Consider the following 21,294-nt stretch of genomic DNA (forward strand, 5'->3'; position numbering starts at 1 on the left):
TCAAGGCACAGCACTTTTCCTTAAACTTATTCATGTCACAGAGATCTTTATTCATATGTCTTACTGCTGACCTTCTCCCTACTATAATCCTATTATCCTGCCACTTCCCTTTTCTAAGATGGTAAAGATAATGATCAATAAATACTAAGGGAACTCAGAGACTGGTGCCACGCGGGTCCTCTGTATGCCGACCAGCGGTCCCCTGGGCCCACTTTTTCTTTCTCTATACTTTGTCTCTGTGTCTCGTTTCTTTTCTCAAGTCTCTCCTTCCACCTAACGAGAAATGCCCACAGGTGTGGAGGGGCAGGCCACCCCTTCAAATGGGAATTAAAAAAGAGTGTCTCTAAAAATCCTTTTCTTCTCTAAAATCCAATGATTTTATTAGGTTACATATGAAAGTGTTATTCAAATTTTCACTAATTTTTAAAATTTATGAGACTGACATGATAATGTTAGAAAATAATTTGTTCTTTTTGTATTACAGTACTATTAAATGAACTTCCTTGCATGATTTATGGAACCCAGTTTCATTAGTTCAAACCCACAGAGATAAAAAACAACTGGACGGCCAGGCACAGTGGCTAATGCCTGTAATCGCAGCACTTTGGGAGTCCGAGGTGGAGGGATCACAAGGTTCGGAGATCAAGACCATCCTGGCTAACACGTTGAAACCCCGTCTCTACTAAAAATACAAAAAAATTAGCCAGGCGTGGTAGCAGGCACCTGAAGTCCCAGCTACTTGGGAGACTGAGGCAGGAGGATGGCGTGAACCCGGGAGACAGAGCTTGCAGTGAACCGAGATCTCGCCACTGCACTCCAGCCTAGGTGACAGAGCAAGACTTCGTCTCAAAAAAAAAAAAAAAAAACTTGACAAGGAGGAAATGGAAGAACCAAGCTTTAAAATATAAACTATATTATAACTTCACTAATATAAATGTCTCTAAGACACTGTTAAGAGGAAATTATGAATCACATTTGAAATAAATTCACATTTCCATAAAAGAAATACACATTACATGTTCCCTATACCATTATAAAAATCATATTCCTTCTCCTCTCCATATTTTAAGTTTTGAGTCTCTAAATCCTACCTTTTATTTTCTCAGTGTTAACTAATATAATAAAAATAGATTTTCAATGGATATTTATGTGAAAGCATAGAGAAAGGTCTAGAAAGACATATAACAACGGAGGTTGAGTCTCTGGAGGAAGCAGAGGGAATCACATTAGGATGCTAGCAGGGATTGCAGAGTCATCTGCAATGTTTTTATTTTTATTTTTAGGCAGAGTCTCGTTCTGTCACCCAGGCTAGAGTGCAGTGGCACGATCTCAGCTCACTGCAACCTCCACCTCCGGGGTTCAAGAGTTTCTCCTGCCCCAGCCTCCTGAGTAGCTGGGATTACAGGCGTGTGCTACCATGCCTCGCTAATTTTTGTATTTTTAGCAAAGACAGGGCTTTACCATGTTGGTCAGGCTGGTCTCAAACTCCTGACCTCGTGATCCGCCCACCTCGGCCTCCCAAAGTGATGGGATTACAGGCATGAGCCACCACGCCTGGCCTTGATTTTTATTTTGATGGGCTGTTTTGTGCATTATTTGCGTAATCCTTTTTAAAATGGGTTTTTTAAAGGAAGCTTTACTACCTATATCTTTCACTCCATACCACTATTTTTATCTTTCCATTTATCAACATGTGCTAAGCCTAAACTGACAGCAGACTTGAAGCAGGAGATGAGTAAATTTAAGTACAAACAGATAAATAAATTACATGTATGTTTAACGTGTTTCTATAATCAGGGCTTTTGAAAATTCATGTTCTGGTATAGTAACTACTCTTGGAAAACTCTGATGGAATGATACTTACTTTACTATTTGGGAAATTCTCGTCATCAATATCTTCATCCAAACAGACCAAATCACCCTCCACTACTCTTGCTCCATAGGTTGCAAGTCTGTAAGATACTGCCTCATTCCAAATTTTGCTGGTATATGCGTGAACATAGAATATGCGCATGGAATGGGGTAAAGAGAACCATGCCTGGATACAACCTTCCTCGGTCATGCCAAAGCGATGCAATGCCTCCAACAATGCTCTCTCCCGCGCTTTGAATTCAGGCATTAAGGAAAGCGTGCCTTTAGCATCCTCTGAAATAAAGGGTAAATCAGGTAGTTAGCCACTTTTATTTAAAGACCAATTTACAAAGGCTTTTGTTCTAATCTCAAACTGAAGCAATGAACATGGGTATTAAGATGATATTTAACGCTTTTGGTTAAACCTAGCTACACTTGAAGAGCTTAAAAAAATAATAAGCATAATATGGCCCTACTTTCACTTTTCCTGTTATAAAAAAACAAAAAAACAAAAAACGCAAGAATCCAACATTCATAACAGCTTACTAAAGTCCCTTACTTCAGAATAGAGATAAACTAATGAAGTTATTCACAGGACTGTTGAAACAAAATCAAACCAACAACAACAACAACAACAAAAACCCCTCAAGGATTAAATAATTTAATTGCTATTGCTGAGCTAGCAGGGACTAGAGTTTTTTAAAGAGCTATTCTGGACATAAACACAGAATTATTTTTACTAAGAAAGGGTTGAGATCTGGAGCCTTCAGGCACGCTATTATGCCTCACAAAATAGGATGCACTTTGAAATGCAGATGACTGGAATCTACCAAAAAGATGCTTATTCAGGTATGGCCTTGGAATTGGCATTGAAATAAATGTACCAGGTGTTTCTTATGCATATGAATGTTGAAGAATCATTACCATAAGGAAATTTTCATCTCGGGGACTCTACAACAGACACAAATAAGTCACTTTGAATTTTCCTTAGTATTACTTAAATTACTCATAAGAGTTAGAAGTGCCCACACTGTTTACACATTGTGGTGTGGCACAAAAATATTACTTTCCTGTGAATAGCTGCACATATGTAATATGTACATAATTAAAAATAATAAATATTTGAAAACTGACATCTTTTATTTCAATGTAAGTGAAATTCAGTATGTCGGTCAGATATCTGAATGAATCTGACATGGTGTGGTTGCTGTTTTTATTATTTAAATAAAGGTAATATTTATAATATTATAAATAATATTATTTAAATAAAGGTAATATTTATCTGTATGTAGCACATCTGAGGCATTATTCCAAGGGCACATCTAAATCTCATAATACTCTTTTAGGTACTGTGATTTGCTTCAATTTACAGATAAGGAAACTAACACAATAACGTCAAATCACTTGCACAAGATCATACAGTTGGGAAGTATTAAAGTTGAGAGTTAACCCCATGCAATCTGACTCAAGCCACATTCATAACCACTTTTCCTTACTGGTTTTCATCAAGCATTCTATATATACTCCATCATATTGACCTCAAGTTTTAAAAACTGACAGGGCTAATTGGCAACTAGAATGAAAATAATGCATAAAGTTTGGAATATCATAAATGAACTTTCATTTATTTATGTTTGTATCTCCCCCAGCTGCAATTAATTATATTGCCATCAGTGCCAGAGTAGAATTTGGAACTCCTCTCTTTTCAGAGGATTTCAGCCAAGAAAAACTAAGAAACTATTTCTCCCATTGCCCCTACCCCTAGACAAGAGATAGCATAGACAAAAAAACTTCCAAATCTGACTAAAAACGAAGTGAGTGCCTAAGTCACGGAATAGAAGTATTCAGTATGTAATATACTATAATCGATTTCTTATCACATTTATGTTACAATAAATGTTCTCCTGCTGATAAAACATTTATAGTGTGTATCTGTATCTGCATGGCTATGTATAGGATAAAGAAACTTAAATACCAGTTTGAAGAAAATACTTCTTTGCTCTATTTACAGGATCATCCAAGTCTTCTGGTGTAAGAAACAATTTTATGGCTTTCATCTTGAAAAATCAAGCAAGTAAACATGTGTTAATAAAAACGTCAAATTACTTTCTTAAAAAAAGATGCAAATTCTCTAGCATCCTAAAAGAATAGGCATTTAATAATTATACTTGATGCTGCAATTTTCCCTTTAGGGTTTCAAAAATTAAACAGTCAATGTTAAATGTAGAAATAAGCCTTCTGCATGAAATAACTTTATATATAGGTTTAAAATATTATGGACTGAAAAAAGCATTTCCCTATCACTTCCATAATTCCACTTTTGTCATTTTTTTTAAATATTAAGGTTAAAATGTATTGACATTCTTAGTAAGGTGTAAGAATTCTGAAAAGCTTAGGCTAAATGTATTAAACCCCTATTTTTAAACTGTTTCCAAAAGCAAAAAAATTAGAAAGTATTATAAATAGTAAAACTTTTTTGAATTTATTTCAGGTTCTTAACAACCCACCTGAAGAAGCACCAAGAAAACCTAACATATTTCCTAAGACAGTGAAAACTGAGCCCCTTCTGGCCCAAAAATAAATATTAAATATTTGTTTAATATTTAAATAGATGTATTTGAAAATATTTAATATTTAAATGGCTGGAGCAGAAGTAAAATTAAACCAATGTATTGTTACAGAAGAAAAAAGAAAAATAAACAAAATAAAAGAAAGGGCAAATGAAAAAGTAAGACAATGTCCAGGTCAAATAATTAAACATGGACACAAGAAATGCAGGCAGCTGTAAAGTAAAAAGATCAAGAACCACTCTGAGGGCTCAGAAGTAGAAACTAGTGAACCCCAAAAGCAACCCTCAAAGAAAAAAACAACAACAACAAAGATTTTAAGTATCCAACTTACCTGAGTCAGAAAAGGGAAGAGGAAAAGAAGTAGCTCTGAAGATGTAGAATGCCTCACTCCCAGAGCAGAAGTAAAGAAAATAGCTCAGAAAGAAAACATTAAAAAAAGAAGCTTCAGAAGTTTCCGAAGACAACACAGCTATAACTTTCAGGTTAGGATCAAATGAATTAAAGTTATGTTTCACCCATTTCACAGCCACAAATATCCTTTTTTTGTTTGTTTTTTTGAGACGGAGTCTTGCTCTGTTGCCCAGGCTGGAGTACAGTGGCGCGATCTTGCCTAACTGCAACCTCTGCCTCCTGGGTTCAAGCTATTCTCCTGCCTCAGCCTTCCGAGTAGCTGGGACTACAGGCACCCACCACCACACCCGGCTAATTTTTATATTTTTAGTAGAGATGGGTTTTACCATATTGGCCAGGCTGGTCTTGAACTCCTGACCTTGGGAACTGCCCACCTCAGCATAAATATCTTAACTGGCTTTTTTATTTCTCAAGACTTAGAAGTCCTTGAAGAAGAAAAGGATATTGGAAATATAAAAGATAGTTCTCTCTTAAAACCAAAAAGGATTCATAAGACAAAAGATAAAGAGAGACATAAAATTGGAGAAGAGGTTATATCGAGAGTACTATCAAAGTAAGTACACAGTATAAATTCTATTGTCATTGGCAATTGACAGATAACCTAGACTTCTGTCATGCTGTATCTCTATTATTGAGCTAAGAACACAAGGGTAAAATAATGACATAAATTTCAGACCTGACCAACACACATGACAAAAATAGGAAAGTAGCAAGCAGAGGGGAAAGGCAAGCCCTTAATTTCATTTATGCTCTCAATTTCCTGAATTCTTTGCACTTAAAAATAATTGCCAAAATCTTAATGAAAAAGTTGCCAAATTTAATATTTTATTTTAAATCCTAAATAGATTAAAAGATGTTCCTTTCTTTTTAAATAGTATCTACTAGTTCACTTATTTTGTCACTGTCTTTAGCCCCGGGATTTATTTCTAAAGCACGTGTCTTAGAGTAGGAAAGAATTTTAAATAGGTCATTTGACCCAATTTCCCACTCAATTTTCCTTTACAGTATTCACTTATTCAAACAAATATTATTAGGTATCTGCCACATGCTAGATACTGCATACGGTATTAGGGACAGAGCATTGAGTAAAAGTCATGGTCTCTGTCCAACTAAAACTTTCTGCCTACTGACAAAATTAAATAAGCAATAATAATAAAATATAATAAAATTTAAGATGGGAAGCCCAAGATGATACAGGATCACAAAATAAGAGGAATTCACTTTTTCTTGGGGAGTAGAATGAGAATATTTAAACTGAGACCTAAAGAATATACACGTTGGGGAGGGAGTGCTTCAGGCAAAGGAAAGAAGATACAGCTTTTTAGCTGCAAGAATCAGCCTCTAAGATGGCCCTCAATGCTCTCCATCACTTGATCTTCACAAGTGATGTAGTCCTCTCAAACACTTATCAGGGTTGATCTGTGTGGCCAGAAGACAGAAGAAGTGAAAGTATGCCACTTCTGAGACTAGGTTATAAAAGACACTGCGGTATCTGTTGTGTCTCTCTCTCTCTCCTTTGCATTCTTGGACTTATCTCTCTAGGAGAAGCCATGCCACAAATAGTCTTAAAGCAAGAAAATAAAGTCTCCTGCCAACAACCACAAGCATGAGCTTAGGAGCAGATCCTCCATCTTGGTCAAGTCTTCAGAGACTACACACCGGGGCCGATTGTGTGACTGCAGCCTCACAAGAGACCCTGAACCAGAGCCACTCAGCTAAGCTGCTCCCAAATTCCTGACTCTCAGAAATTGAGATAATAAATGCTTGTTGTCTTCAACCGCTATACGTTGGGGTAATTTGTTACATGGCAATAATTGACTATTACCGCCAAAGCAAAAGTTTTTAAAAATTCAAGAGCATGCAATATGAGGTTTGAAAGAGGTAGAGGGGTAGCCGTCCAGCTTTTGCTTAAATGTCATGAGAAACAGGACATTCCAGTTATTTGAACAATTGTTAAGAAAAAGTCTTTTATGCTGGACTACAAGTCCCTTAAATATCTAGCCCATCCCATGTATGGACACTTGTCTGGCACTGTACTAGCTGCCTTAACAAAAGTTCTTTCATTTGATTCTCAGAAAAATCTTGTGACATACATGCTATCTCCATTTTACAGGTAAGGAAACTGAGGCTTGGAAAAGTTAAGCAACTTGGAAAAGTTAAGTACCTATAGTAACACAGGTGACAAATGGCAGAACTCAAGTAGAACATATGCTGCATCCAACAGGCCCCAAACTATTAAGTTCTTCTTCTGTATGACAAAATTTTAAACATTTTACAAGTTAATTTTCAGAGTTTTCTAGACTAAAGAACCACTGCTGAGGTAAACATTTCTAGACTCTTTATCATATCAGTTATATTCCAGTTGCTAAAATCTCCTTAGAAATGTGAAACCCAGAACTACCAATAGATTTGCAGATGTGGTCTAAATCATCAGCTCTGAACATTATTTGATATGTAAGATGATGTTCTATGCATCATGTTTCTCACAAAATCTTTTACTGTTTCCTTCTCTTCCACTCAAGAAACCATATTAGAACACAGGTGAGTGAACAAGATACTATCATAAGAATAATCTTGCACTTGTTCAAATATATAATTTTTATAGTTTTGTAGCTTTCCTCCATTATGTGCATTCCATTTTAGTGTAAAAATATGCAATTATATATAAAAAATATAAATTAAAAGTAGATATACACACATATGCTTTTAATATTTCAGCAAATGCAGCTTCTTAGTTGTAACATGCATTTTTAGTTTCATTTTGAACTAGTCAGATTTTGTTTTCAAATTTGCTGCTCCCCTTTTAGTCTCTGGACTTATGTGGATTCCTATCTTTTATATGATCTGATATCTGATTTCTGGGATTGTAGGGTCAAAATTTCCTCTATATCTTCTATTCAGTTCACTAAAATTGGAAAGTGATAGTCATTTCTGTGTCAAATCTCAAATATGTACTAACCACAAGGACACTCACACAGTTGGCTTTCTTGTAATGTGATACCAAGGACATAGCACCAGCTCACTAAATGTTCAGTGATGTAATATATTTGGTATGTGTGTGTTTACATGCATTTATAAGCTAGAGTTAAGAAAGCAAGGAGCTGGATTATGTAGTAAGTATAATTGACAGAAACAGATAAGATTACATTTTCCAAAATCCATACCATTTCATTCTTCAGCAAAGCTAGTCCAATTTGGTCTGTGTGAACTTTCCTTCCCTTCCCAAATCTCTGTGGTCCATAGTAATTCACAAAGCCTTTTTTCTATGTATACAAAATAATCAACAAATTAAGAGTATATAAGTACAATTACATGTCAAAATACACAATTGAATTTTTCTCTTCGTAACTATTTTAATAGAAGAACTCTGTAATCAGCATTATGCACATAGGGACCAAATAGTCTGAGAAATGCTGCGCAATTAAAGAATAGGAAAGAAAACACAGAATTAGAAGTTAGAACATAAAACCAGTGAAGAAAACTTCAAAAATATGTCAGCTTTCCATTCATGTTACTGAGGGGTTTCCTGGGATGTGAGATTTTCAGTGCTAGAGCCAGAAAAGTTCTGGGCATCCAAAATGAGTTGGTCACCTAGTACCCAGATCTGATCCCTATCCTGACGCTCTCTTTCTTATTTTGAGACTCTTCAGCTGTCTGGAGATGTAGGGAGTCAAGAACAGGCTTACTTTCAAACCCCATACATCCTGGCACTTTTCTACATAACTGTTTGTTCTTTAGTTCATCTCAGTTTCTTAAAGGCTGACCTGAAACAATGGAGCCACTTCAGCAGTACTCTACCGGTCCAGCTGTTCCAGCACCTGGAACAGGTATTCCTCCCTGTATTCCAGGGGAGGAATACAAACTTCACTTCTTGATGGAGGTGAACCCTTCAGGCCATGTTTTAAAGCTGTCACATTACTCAGAAGAAATAGAAAACTGTAATATACTACTGCAACCATTAAAGAAATTGGTCAGTCATTAAACATGTGCTCAGAAAGAAAATACCAGGCCCAGACAATTTCTCGAAAGACAAAAGAGTCCTCTCCACTTACTTCATGAGGAGAGTATGCATTTATTCAGTCAACAATTATTATTGAATACCAACTCAAGAATTTTTTAGTAAAAGATGCTGAGCCAATTTGTTGTCAGCATGGTACAAAAGCATGTCATTATCTCATGTCATTTAAAAAATTAATTGCAGGTCGGGCACAGTGGCTCACTCCTGTAATCCCAGCACTTTGGGAGGCCAAGGCGGACGGATCACGAGGTCAGGTGATGGAGACCATCCTGGCTAACATGGTGAAACCCCGTCTCTACTAAAAAAAATACAAAAAATTAGCCAGGCATGGTGGCGGGCGCCTGCAGTCCCAGCTACTCGGGAGGCTGAGGCAGGAGAATGGCTTGAACCCAGGAGGTGGCGCTTGCAGTAAGCCAAGATCGCGCCACTGCACTCTAGCCTGGGCAACAGAGTGAGACTCTGTCTCAAAAAAAAAAAAAAAAAAAAATTAACTGCAGATAGAATAAGTACTCCCTTAATTAAATCTCATAAATATTTTTAATTATTTCAAATTTGAAAAAATAACATCAGATAATGTCCTAGAATAACCAGAAGAGTTTTAAAGTAACCCTTCAAAGTAATTAGATATAACAAAAGGTTTATAACAGAGACATAACCCCTTGAAACAAAACTTCAAAGACTTATTTTCAGGGTTTCTCAATTCCTTTCTCACATCATGAGAACCAATGGAAGTTGGCTAAAACTAAGATTATTTCTAATGGGAATTTTGTAATATTCATATTATTTCTAATGGGAATTTTGTAATATTCATATATAACAAATGAAAGACAGGTAATAAATGCTATCAGAGTTCAAAGAAACTTCTATCTTTTTAAAAATATATCATTTTAGTAAGAGTTTTTGAAGAAAAAAAAGTAGAATTTTAGGTAGGTCAAGGAAAACAAAGGTAAAATAATATATGATATGGTTTGGCTGTGTCCTCACCAAATTTCATCTTGAATTGTAATCTCCACAATCCCCACATGTCATGTGAAGGACCCGGTGGGAAGTAATTGAATATGGGGTCGGTTTTCCCCATGCTGTTCTCATGATAGTGAGTTCTCACGAGATCTGATCATTTTATAAGTATCTGGCATTTCCCCTGCTGGCATTCATTCTCTCTCCTGTCACCCTGTGAAGAGGTGCCTTCTGCCATGATTGTAAGTTTCCTGAGGCCTCCCCACCTATATGGAACTGTGAGTCAATTAAACCACTTTTCTTTATAAATTGCCCAGTCTCGGGTATTTCTTCATAGCAGCATGAGAACGAACTAACACAACATATAATGAGTATACAATCAGATAACTTCCATATACAGATGAAAGTGCTGGATTTAAAAGATCTTTAGTTGGAAGATATTTTCCTAACTACAAGGCAGATAAATAACCAGCTTTTGTTTGCTTGTTTTCCTGTTGGAGAGGTATAAAATTGTGTACAAAGGTCTTTGTGGTCAGAAACTTGAATCAGTGTTTCTCGGTATTGGCTCTAAAGTAGAGTCACCTAAGAAGTTTTTTAAAAATAAGTATTAATGCCTAACCTGCATCCCCAAATGTTCTTTTTTAATTGGTTCAGGAGTAGAGATCAGTGGGTGAAATTTTTTGAAAGCTCCTCAGGTTGAGAACTACTCATCTACATCAGGAGTTAGCAAACTACTACAGCCCACAAATGAAACCTAGTCCAACACCTGTTTTTGTAAACAAAGTTTTATTGGAACACAGCCATGTTCGTTCACTTATATATTGTCTGTGGCTGCTTCCATACAATGGCAGTAGATTAGTTGCAAGAGGAACCATATGTCTAAACGGTCAAAAATATTTATTATCTGGCCCATTAGAGTATAAACTTTGCTGATGTCTAGATGATCTAAGATGATTTGGTCTTGAAGGCTATCGTTGTATGTGTATATTTAAATGTCTGGAAAATGTCATTTAGAAACTTATGCTAAGTAATTTTTTACCATAAAACATAAAGTTTATGATATGGTTTGGCTGTGTTCCCACCCAAATCTCATCTTGAATTTTAGTTTCCATAATCCCCACGTGGCATGGGAGAGACCCAGTGGGACTGAATCATAGAGATTGTTACTCCCAGGCTATTCTCATGATAGTGAGTGAGTTCTCACAATATTTGATGGTTTTATAAGGGGCTTTTCCTCTTTTACTTGGCACTTCTCCTTCCTGCCACCATAGGAAGAAGGATGTGTTTGCTTCCCTTTCCACCATGATTATAAGTTTCCTGAGGCCTCCCCAGCCATGCTGAACTGTGAGTCAACTAAACCTCTCTCCTTCATAAATTAATCAGTCTCAGGTATGTCCTTACTTAGCAATGTGAGAATGGACTAATACAGTGTGTATGATTTATAATGTGTATACATCAAAATTTCCAAAAAATAAATTCCCCTGACTAAATACTGCTCTATATAGCAGATGCTTTAAAAAATCTCTTATGAATGTAGATTGTCCCCTCTTTTCTGAAGGATGCCATATCCTGCATTTTTAAAATCATGTTTACATATTTTGTTTTGTTTAAATACAAAAATGTATCAAGCTGAAAGTAAAATATAAGCCAAATGGCCTTATTTATCACTTTAAAAAATAATTATCGTGTTTAAAAATCCCATAAAAAGGTACAAAAGAAAAAGAAGATTCCCCTCTTGCCTCAATGTAGAGAAAGAGACTATGAAGATTTCCCTGGATACTCTTTTAAAATTAAGTTTTCTTACCTTAACATTTTCTATTGCTTCCATAATTCTCTCTCTCAGGTTTGCAGAATCATTTATTTGTTTTTTTAAATTTCTAATCACAATATCAAAGTGATTTCCTTTGAGCTGACCAAGTCTCAGGGAATCATCTACAGACCGAATATTAAAGACATTCATTCTTTTCTTTTCAATTTCTTTTTCAATATTTTTCAACCTATAAGTAATAAATCATATAAAGTCAGTTAAATTTTACATTTAAAAATTACTTTAAAATAAGGTTTTAAATGGCAGTAGCCAAGCAACACCTTATGAGAATACTAATACAAATTTTTTAGAATATTCTAAAGTTTATGTTATTTCACCAAATGTGTGCTTAATACCCATTATTATAGGATTACATTAACAGAATTATTTTAAAAACTTCAACATATATTACTAACGTTATCATTCTTCCTATGTAGGCCTTCTAACTTCTTAGCTTGAGTGACAGAACCTCCTAGCAGTTCTCCCACTCTTCCTGTCCCCAACTCTGCTCCTTTCCTTCTCAGTCTCTTTCCCCAACATTACCAAGAAAAATCACTGGCACCAGAGGATTTTCCTGAAATTCTACTCTGACCACTTCCTTACACAAACTTTCAATTTTTCCCAACATCTAAAGAATTAATATTTTCAATATTTTTAGAGTAAATTGTATGACCCTATAACGGCTGATATAAAATTTCCTTTATAGCCATAGTTTCCATACTCCTTACAGGAATTATATATGTGACAGACTATTGAGTTTACTGCCCCACAAATATATCTCCAGTTTTCTGAATCTGCTAAAATTTTACTATTACTTGAAGTGTAATTAAAATTCCAGACTCATAAGCTAATTTAAAGTAATCTCTCCTTCTAAGAGGGGAGCTTTCATCTTAAATACATTTTAACATCTAAAGTCCTTCTTTCTGCCCTATCCTGCACTTCTCGACCACAAAAGCAAACTCAAATACTTTTTTTTTGTCCCCCATGTAAGAGCTTAGAAGCACTCAGAAGAGTCTACTTGTATATAGTGGATACTTAAACATGTGTTAACTAAGAATTAACATATCGATATTACATTAATTAGGCTGAATTTTGACCCAATTTTTTACATTTTGAAGTTTATCTTAAGGAAATTAGGCCGGGCGCGGTGGCTCAAGCCTGTAATCCCAGCACTTTGGGAGGCCGAGACGGGTGGATCACAAGGTCAGGAGATCGAGACCATCCTGGCTAACATGGTGAAACCCCGTCTCTACTAAAAATACAAAAAAAAATTAGCCGGGCGAGGTGGCGGGCGCCTGTAGTCCCAGCTACTCGGGAGGCTGAGGCAGGAGAATGGCGTGAACCTGGGAGGCAGAGCTTGCAATGAGCTGAGATCCGGCCACTGCACTCCAGCCTGGGCAACATGGGTGAAACTCCATCTCAAAAAAATAATAAATAATAAATAATAAAAAAAAGTTTCTGTGTGATGTAGTCTCTGAAAAGGGTCTAGAAAGAAAGAGAGAAAAATGTTATTGCAGTTATTTATTTTTATTTTTATTTATTTTTTTGAGACAGAGTCTCGCTCTGTGGCCCAGGCTGGAGTGCAGTGGTATGAAACCCGCTCACTACAACTCCCACCTCCCAGTTCAAGCAATTCACCTGCCTCAGCCTCCCAAGTAGCTGGGATTACAGACACATGCCACTACATCCGGCTAATTTTTTATATTTTTGGTAGAGAGGGGGTTTCGCCATTTTGGCCAGGCCAACTCCTAACCTCCAGTGATCCGCCCGCCTCAGTCTCTCAAAGTGCTGGGAGTACAAGCATGAGCCATCATGCCCAGCCTGTTGTAGTTATTTCTCAGTAGTAGGCTTACTAGTAACTTCATTTTTAAAAAACTTTTTTCTATTTTCCACAATAAATATATGTCTTTTATAGTTACAAAAAAATGCATAAAATTTGATTAAGCTGACGGAGGCTAAATTTGAGTACTTTACATTCATTTAACAAGGATTTTAAATGTAAGGATCTATGATAATAAAGGCATAATATAATTAATTAGGAAAACATGATTTATAAGGTGCTTTTCTGAATATAAATGCATATTTGAATACAGTACAGGATGTTTAGAAACAATTTAGACAATTCAAATCTTCCACTTCTCAAAGTTTCCATCCTAAAACTTCCTATATTTTCAATGTAAACTTAAGACATATCTCTATTTAGAAGACAATTATGAATACAGAATGTGCTGTTCAATAAGTATGTAATTGGTGAATATTAATAGTGAGGTTAATATGCTCCCAGTATTATTCAGAGCTTTTGATCTTATACGTATTTATTGGATGAAGTATGAAAGTAAAATTCAGTCTGGTTTTTTTTTGAGACGCAGGCTGGAGTGCAGTGGCGCGATCTCGGCTCACTGCAAGCTCTGCCTCCCAGGTTCACGCCATTCTGCCTCAGCCTCCCGAGTAGCTGGGAATACAGGTGCCCGCCACCGAGCCCGGCTAATTAATTTTTTGTATTTTTAGTAGAGACGGGGTTTCACCGTATTAGCCAGGATGGTACCGATCTCCTGACTTCATGATTCGCCCACCTTGGCCTCCCAAAGTGCTGGGATTACAGGCGTGAGCCACTGCGCCCGACCAAAGTTCAGTCTTATAAAGTAATTATCTTATTACCTCTCTGGAGTCACTTTTCTAACAACCATTGCTTGATAGGTGATGGCTTTCTTGTCTTTAAGGCCTGCATAACTAAAATCCGAAGGAATAACACCAAGTTTGATAGCTAAAAAACCAATTGCTTCAAACATTTCCAGGTTTTCCTTTCGTAGGGTAAAAGCTGAAACAAAAAAAAATCTTAGATCACAAAAAAAGCAGCTACCATATATCAATTACATTCTTAGTTAACAGATTAGTATAATGAATCGAACTATTAATGTAAGGAGTTGGTTTTTTTTTGTTTTGTTTTGTTTTGTTTTTGACGAAGTCTCACTCTGTCACCAGGCTGGAGTCCAGGGGCGTGATCTAGGCTCACTCCTCCGCCTCCCGGGTTCCAGCGATTCTCCTGCCTCAGCTTCCCCAGTACCTGGGACTACAGGCAAATGCCACCACGCCCAGCTCATTTTTGTATTTTTAGTAGGAACAGGGTTTCCCCATGTTGGCCAGGATGGTCTCGATCTCTTGGCCTCGTGATCCACCCACCTCTGCCTCCCAAAGTGCTGGGATTACAGGAGTGAGCCACCGTACCCAGCTGTAAGGAGTATTTTTTAATGAAAATATAAAATCAGCATGATCGATTTCAGCTGTTATTTTTAAACTGTTGGTTGGCTCATTGAAGGCTTACAGGCAAAAAAATCCAAATTCCTTAATTTGGTATTCATATCTGGCCCAAATCTACCTTTCCAGTCTCCAAGTGCACCACTTCCCTTCATATATCCTATAACCCTGCCACAGAGAACTTCTTGTAATCCCTGGATTAACTAGAGCCTTCAACAGTTTTGTACTTTCGTACATTTCAGTCCTCTAAAACATGAGTTCCCCTTGTGTGTTCATTGCAGCGCTATTCAGAATAGTGAAGATATGGAATCAACCTAAGTGCCCAACAACAGTGGATTCAATAAAGAAAATGTGGCTGGGTACAGTAGATGATGCCTGTAATCACAGCACTCTGGGAGGCTGAGGCAGAAAGATTCCAAGAGCAAACAATCTAAGACCAGACTGAGCAACATATGGAGACCCCATCTCTACGAAAAATTAAAAAGTTAGCTAGGTGTGGTAGCACATACCTGTCATCACAGCTACCCAGGAGGCTGAGGTGGGAAGACTGCTTGAGCCTAGGAGGTTGAGGCTGTAGCAAGCCACTATGGTGCCACTGCACTCCAGCCTGGGTGAAAGAGTGAGACCCTGTCTCAAAGAAAAAAAAAGTGGTACATACACACCATGAAATACTACACAGCAAAAAAGAACAAAATCATGCCCTTTGCAGCAACATGGATGCAGCTAGAGGCCGTTATCCTAAGTGAATTAACAAAGGAACAGAAAACCAAATGCTGCATGTTCTCACTTATAAGTAGGAGCTAAACACTGGGTACACATGTACATAAAAATGGAAACAACAGACACTGGGGTATATAAGAGGTAGGAGGGAGGGAGGGCATAGGGCTGAAAAACTACCTATTGGATACTATGCTCACTACCTGGGTGATGGGTTCAATCTATCCCAAATCTCAGCATCACACAATATACCCTTGTAACAAACCTGCACATGTACCCCTGAAACTAAAATAAAAATTGTAAAATAAAATATGTTCCTTCCATTTATTATTTCTTACTTCTATGCATTCTTGAAGGTCCAACAGCAGCAGCCATTCGCCCTGACAATTTTGGACATGTCATTCAAAAAGTTCAGCAATTTAAAAGAAATTCCCAACTTGTTTGAGATATCAGTTTGTTGCTGATAGTAGCCTAGGTGGATAAGCATTTTTTCACCCATAAAGATTTAGAATTTAGTATAGAAATATATTTAAGAGGATCAAATCCATGATATTGTGTTAATATTAATCTGTATCTACATAAAAGTTTATGCACTTGAATGTTTAAGAGAATGAAACTTGTAGTTCCAATTTAAAATATTTAATTGATTTATATTCGTCTTTTTACATTGAATCTTATTTAAGTTAGTAAGCAAAATGGGAACATTTACAAAATCTTAAGGCTCACTAAATGTATAAGTTTAATGTATAAGATTTATAACATTTTCTTAATTACTTGGAACAATTACATATTTAAAAAGAAAGTCAATTATACTGAATTTTAAAATTCAATTTTAGAGACTTGCACTTTGAGCCATGTTGGAATAACTGATACCAGATGACCTCCCACTGTAAACAAATAGAAAACTGAACAAAATATATGAAACAGCCATTTTTAGAGACTGGAGAATAGGTACCACAAAACTGTAATCTAAAAGAAAAGAAAAGAAAAACGAGAGGAGTCCTAAAATACTCTAATTTTTTGCCTAGAAGTACATTCTGGAACATAGCACAGACAGAATCCAGGTAGAGCACAGGAGTTCTGCTGAGTTAAGAGGGTAGATATTGGAATTCAGGAAGGCTGAGTGGGCTGGAATTCACAGGGAGAGTAAGACAAAGAGAATTCACAGGGAGAGTAAGACAAAAAACAAAGCTTTGTAGAGGAGTTCCAGAAATCTACATAAGTGGTTCCTTGAGTTTGTTGCTGATCAGTAATTTGTGCATATCCAGGGTTAAATGCTATGTATTATTTATTGTTACATAACAAGTCACCTCAAATCTTAGTGGCTTACAATATTCATGTATTGCCTATAGTTTCTGCGGATCAGGACTTCAAGAACACTTTGGTTTGGTGATTCTAGTTCAGGCTCTCCTGAGGTTGCATGCAGTTAGATGTGGCTAGAGCTGCAGTTATTTAAAAGCCTGAAAGAAAGTAGAGGATCCATTTCCAAAGGGGGCTCATTCACATGGCTGGAAGGTTGGTACTGGCTATCGGCATGAAACTATAGTTCCTATCCAAAGGGCTGTTTGAGTATCCTCACAGTACAGTAGCTAGCTTTCCCCAGAATGAGCAATCCAAGAACATGACAAGAAGTGTAATACTTTTGTGACGTAGCCTCAAAAGTCATCTCACATCCACATTCTCCCTCAAATTCTTTCCAAGTTCCAAGGCTGAATGCTTCCAAAGCAAATATCATGTGTGCTTTATTGACCATTATATCCCATCCACTGGCAGACAAATGGGTAAACAAAATGTGGCATACACCTACCATGGGGTATTATTCAGCCTTAAAAGGGAAGGAAATTCTAACACGTGCTACAACAAGGATAAATGTCAAAAACATACTAAGTGAAACAAGCCCATTACAAAAAGACAAATACTGTATGATTCCACTTATATGAGATACCTAGAGCTGTCTAATCCGTACAGACAGAATGAAAAATGGTAGTTCCCATTTTTCAGAGCTGGAGAGGAGGAGGGATTGTTTAATAAATATGGAGTTTTAGTTTGGGATGGTGAAAAAATTCTGGAGATGAATGGAGGTGATAGATGTACAACAATGTGAATGTCCTCAATGCCACTGATACTTAAAAATGATTAAGATGGTACACTTTATGTTATGTATATTTTAACATAATTTAAAATAAAAAATAAAAGGTTTTTTGAACCATCATTCCTCCTTTTAACATATGCCTCCAACTATTCACAACTTTAGAAAAACGAATTTAAACTAATATATAAAGTTCTATAATTTTTTTACTCATTAACCCAAATTAATATTGTTAGAATTTCAAGTAGTATAAGATAAATAAAAATTCCTAGAGCTGCTTAAATCACTCACCAGCAATTCCTCTTTCTACATGTAAAGCTAGTATTGTTTTTCCTTCAAAATGGATATATCTGTTAACACTTACTATATGGCTAATATTAAGTAACTATTACATAGTAAACAATTTCATTATTTCATTTAATCCTTAGAATATCATTGTGTGTCAGGCTTTCCTATTACCCCATTTTTCAAGTACAACCAAAAGTTATGAATTATTAAGTAACTTGCCCGTGGTATTATTCTTCCCATTTTTACATTTATGAAATCAAATCTTAAAGACATTAAAAATTTCATAAGTCTTTTTGTGAACTAAAAGTCATAATATCAAATCAAACCCACATAGTTCCAAGGTTCAAACTCTAATTTATTAAATATGATCATCTGAAACAGTTCCCATCCTTCAAGTAGAATTGAGGCCAGTTAAACCTAGTCAGCTGGACTTTTATAGTGAGAGTTCATCAGTTCCAGCCACCCTGGGAATTAAACACAGACCCTAAAACAGTGATTCTCAAAATGTAGCAGACCAGGAAAAAAAAGTCTGGAAATTTGTGAAAGCCCCAGAATCAGAAACTGAGAATGGGGCTGTGAAATCTGTTTTAACAAGACCTTTTGATGATTATATGCATGCTAAAGTTTCAGAACATCTTGTCTAGATGACCAGCAGGACCAAGTTTTCAGGTTCCCTACCCAAGGTAGGGAAATATAATTTGTTTTGGATTACAAAGTATCTCTTCACTTTCCCAAGCACAGTAAATATATTCTTCTTATCTCTAAAAACTTAATTTTAATTGAGATGACTTCCAAAATATGAAATCAAGATTTACCTTCAATAAAACTTATTAAACACAAACCAACTGATTCAACTTTAGACATTTGTGAATAGGCTAACATAAATGCCTAGGTTATCAGTAAGGCTAATTTTTAAATTCAGTGTAATTTGAAAGGTTTTATCATCTTCCAGTAACAGAATAAATAAGAATTCCTAGAGTTGCTTAAATTGCTTATCAGCAGTTCCCCTCCCTAAAGGTAAAGCATGTATTCTTTCCAATCTCTCTAGCCAAGTCTATTCAATTCATTTTCACAACTTTAAATTTAACTAAGTTTATCCAAGAAAATGGATGATTATTTATTAAATTACCTGTATAAATAACATTTCCTTCTTGGCATTCAGGAAGAGGCCTTTTCCCACGCCTGTGTGCTTTTTCCCGAAATCTTACTGTTATCACCACATTCGGATTACCAGTACTGCAATTCATCTCAGAAAAAGATTTGGTTTCCACAAGGTTTCCGAACTTTTTGTTGACAAAATGGTGGACAGCTTTTCTGTGGTCTTTGTTTGCATCAGGTTTAAAGGTAAATTTGGAATTTTCTTTCTTCGCATCCAAATACTTAAAAAAGTTAAATGCTTCCTCTTCAGATACCAAATGACAAAGTTCTTTATACTCAAGATTTGGTTTTACAACAATTTCACTGTTTTTTCCTACAGTTATTAAAAATGGAAATTTCTGCCTAATGGCACTATGTAAACTAGCCCTCTGGTTTTTGTCAAGGATTCTGCCTATTGAGAATTCAAGAGGTAGTCCAATTAGCTCTGTTTCAGAAAGCCACTTCTCTTTTATATCACAGGCAAAATTATTCAGTAACTCATGAGTTTTTTCATCTAAAAAGGAGCTTAAAACATCAGCTTTTTCTTCACATTTGGAAGTTCCATCACTGATAGTATCTTCCTTTTCTGAACCAGACGGATGATTTTGGTCACCATCAGTGTACTTAACCAAAGTATTAACTTCTTGGTTTCTTCCATCTTCAAAGGACAGATTTTGAAGATCTAGTTTTGTTTTTTTGGGAAAATTATTTGGCTCAGGTTGTATTTCACTAATCTTGAAAATAGGCTCATTGATGGTCTTATTAACTAATTGTCCCTGTTCATCAATTTCAATAACAATAAAGTCACTTGGTGAGCTTTTTATAGTGCCATGAAATCCAATATGATCATTAAAGAAACACAAAGAACTAAATCTGATTCTATAATCTGTATCTTCTTCCATTCTTCTATAATAATGCCTAAAAAACAAAACAAAGAGGTGGTTAGTTAACAGAAAGAGAAATTATGGATGACCAGATAGGAATAGGTTTGCAGGATTTAGTTAATTCTGTCTCTCTTTTAATCCTGAGTCTTCTTAAATGGCATCGTTAATTTATAACTATATGTACATCCTGTGTACTTGGACTCTCCTATACCAAGCTGAAATAATAGGCAAACTATTTCTGGTATAGCTAAAGATTTGTTAACTTGTATCTTCACTCACTCCAGATTTGTACCTATTATCCAGGATTAAAATGAGTCAATTTTAAGTTTATCTTAAAAATATCATTTGTAGGCCCACAAGAAGAGGTGAGAACACAGGACTATAAAACCAAGATTTGTCCAAATTCCATTCCTGGAGTCTAAAATCTCCAGCTAATTCCAGAGAATATGTGGCTAAGTTTTCTTACATTATTAGTGGTTAGTGACAGGAGAGGTGACAAGAAGACAATAGGAAAACTGATGGGTAAATGAAGTTATAAATACAAATTTGTGATTTGATTATATTTCAAGGTAGGATTAAGTCAGTCCTGGGCCTTCTCTAATGCCCCCATTAGGACAAATAGAAGCTTTCAAGGTTGACCCAGAGGAAAGTTCTAACTATATCATTGGCATCAGACTGAAGAAACCTTACAGAGCTTCCTGGGAACACTATGCAAGAGAATAGTACTCTGATCTCTCACCTTTCACACAAACCCATGGCTACCATACGATATGGAGCTGCAGGAAAGATAAATTGCCCAGGGGCCCCCCTACTACTGAGTTCTGTGTTTACCCACATTCTCCAAGTAATTTATCATCATCTGGACCATCATCTCATATCTATAATGTATTCTACTATTCTGAACCAATTTAGCAAATCACATCCCTTCTCAATCCTTTCAATCATGCCATATAGAAATCACAACAAATTCTCCATATCCTAATTTCCTAAGGAAAATATAAGATATATTTATTTTCCTTAATTACTTAATTTCCTGTACAGTTCCCTCACTTTCTTGCCCTAATTGAAAGCTGGCTATTTTTTCAGGCTGCTTCTTCCTTAGTCCTCTCAAGTGAGGGCTATTTTTTCTTTCCCACCCATCTACCTTAGGACCTGGAGGCTGTAAATATTGTTCTATGTTTGTTACTGTTCCTTGCAAGCCATTTCTTCCTCTACTACTTCCAAAAAACCAATTCTTTTGAAGAGCCTGCTATTGGGCTTTACCATCTGTTGTCATACTCTCTCGGATCCCCAGACAACTCTGCTTCATT

At 36.2% G+C, this 21,294-nt stretch overlaps 1 protein-coding gene across 4 annotated transcripts in view; it reads right to left on the reverse strand.

The window, feature by feature from the left end:
* PUS7L (pseudouridine synthase 7 like) overlaps positions 1-21,294 on the reverse strand; it is a 40,238-nt gene that overhangs the window by 16,724 nt on the left and 2,220 nt on the right. For 2 of the 4 annotated variants that reach the window (XM_015151517.3, XM_015151515.3), the window contains exons 2-7: positions 19,093-20,018; positions 14,273-14,432; positions 11,612-11,804; positions 7,997-8,095; positions 3,827-3,908; positions 1,865-2,145 (exon numbers count right to left, since the gene is read on the reverse strand). In XM_015151517.3, the coding sequence (XP_015007003.3) occupies positions 1,865-2,145; positions 3,827-3,908; positions 7,997-8,095; positions 11,612-11,804; positions 14,273-14,432; positions 19,093-20,018 (1,741 nt within the window). Of the gene's footprint in view, positions 1-1,864; positions 2,146-3,826; positions 3,909-7,996; positions 8,096-11,611; positions 11,805-14,272; positions 14,433-15,378; positions 15,497-19,092; positions 20,019-21,294 lie in introns of all 4 variants that reach the window. The other 2 variants (XM_077953188.1, XM_015151516.3) reach the window with 2 other exon arrangements.

The sequence above is a fragment of the Macaca mulatta genome, chromosome 11 (genome assembly GCF_049350105.2).
Source record: "Macaca mulatta isolate MMU2019108-1 chromosome 11, T2T-MMU8v2.0, whole genome shotgun sequence".
Lineage (NCBI taxonomy): Eukaryota > Metazoa > Chordata > Mammalia > Primates > Cercopithecidae > Macaca > Macaca mulatta.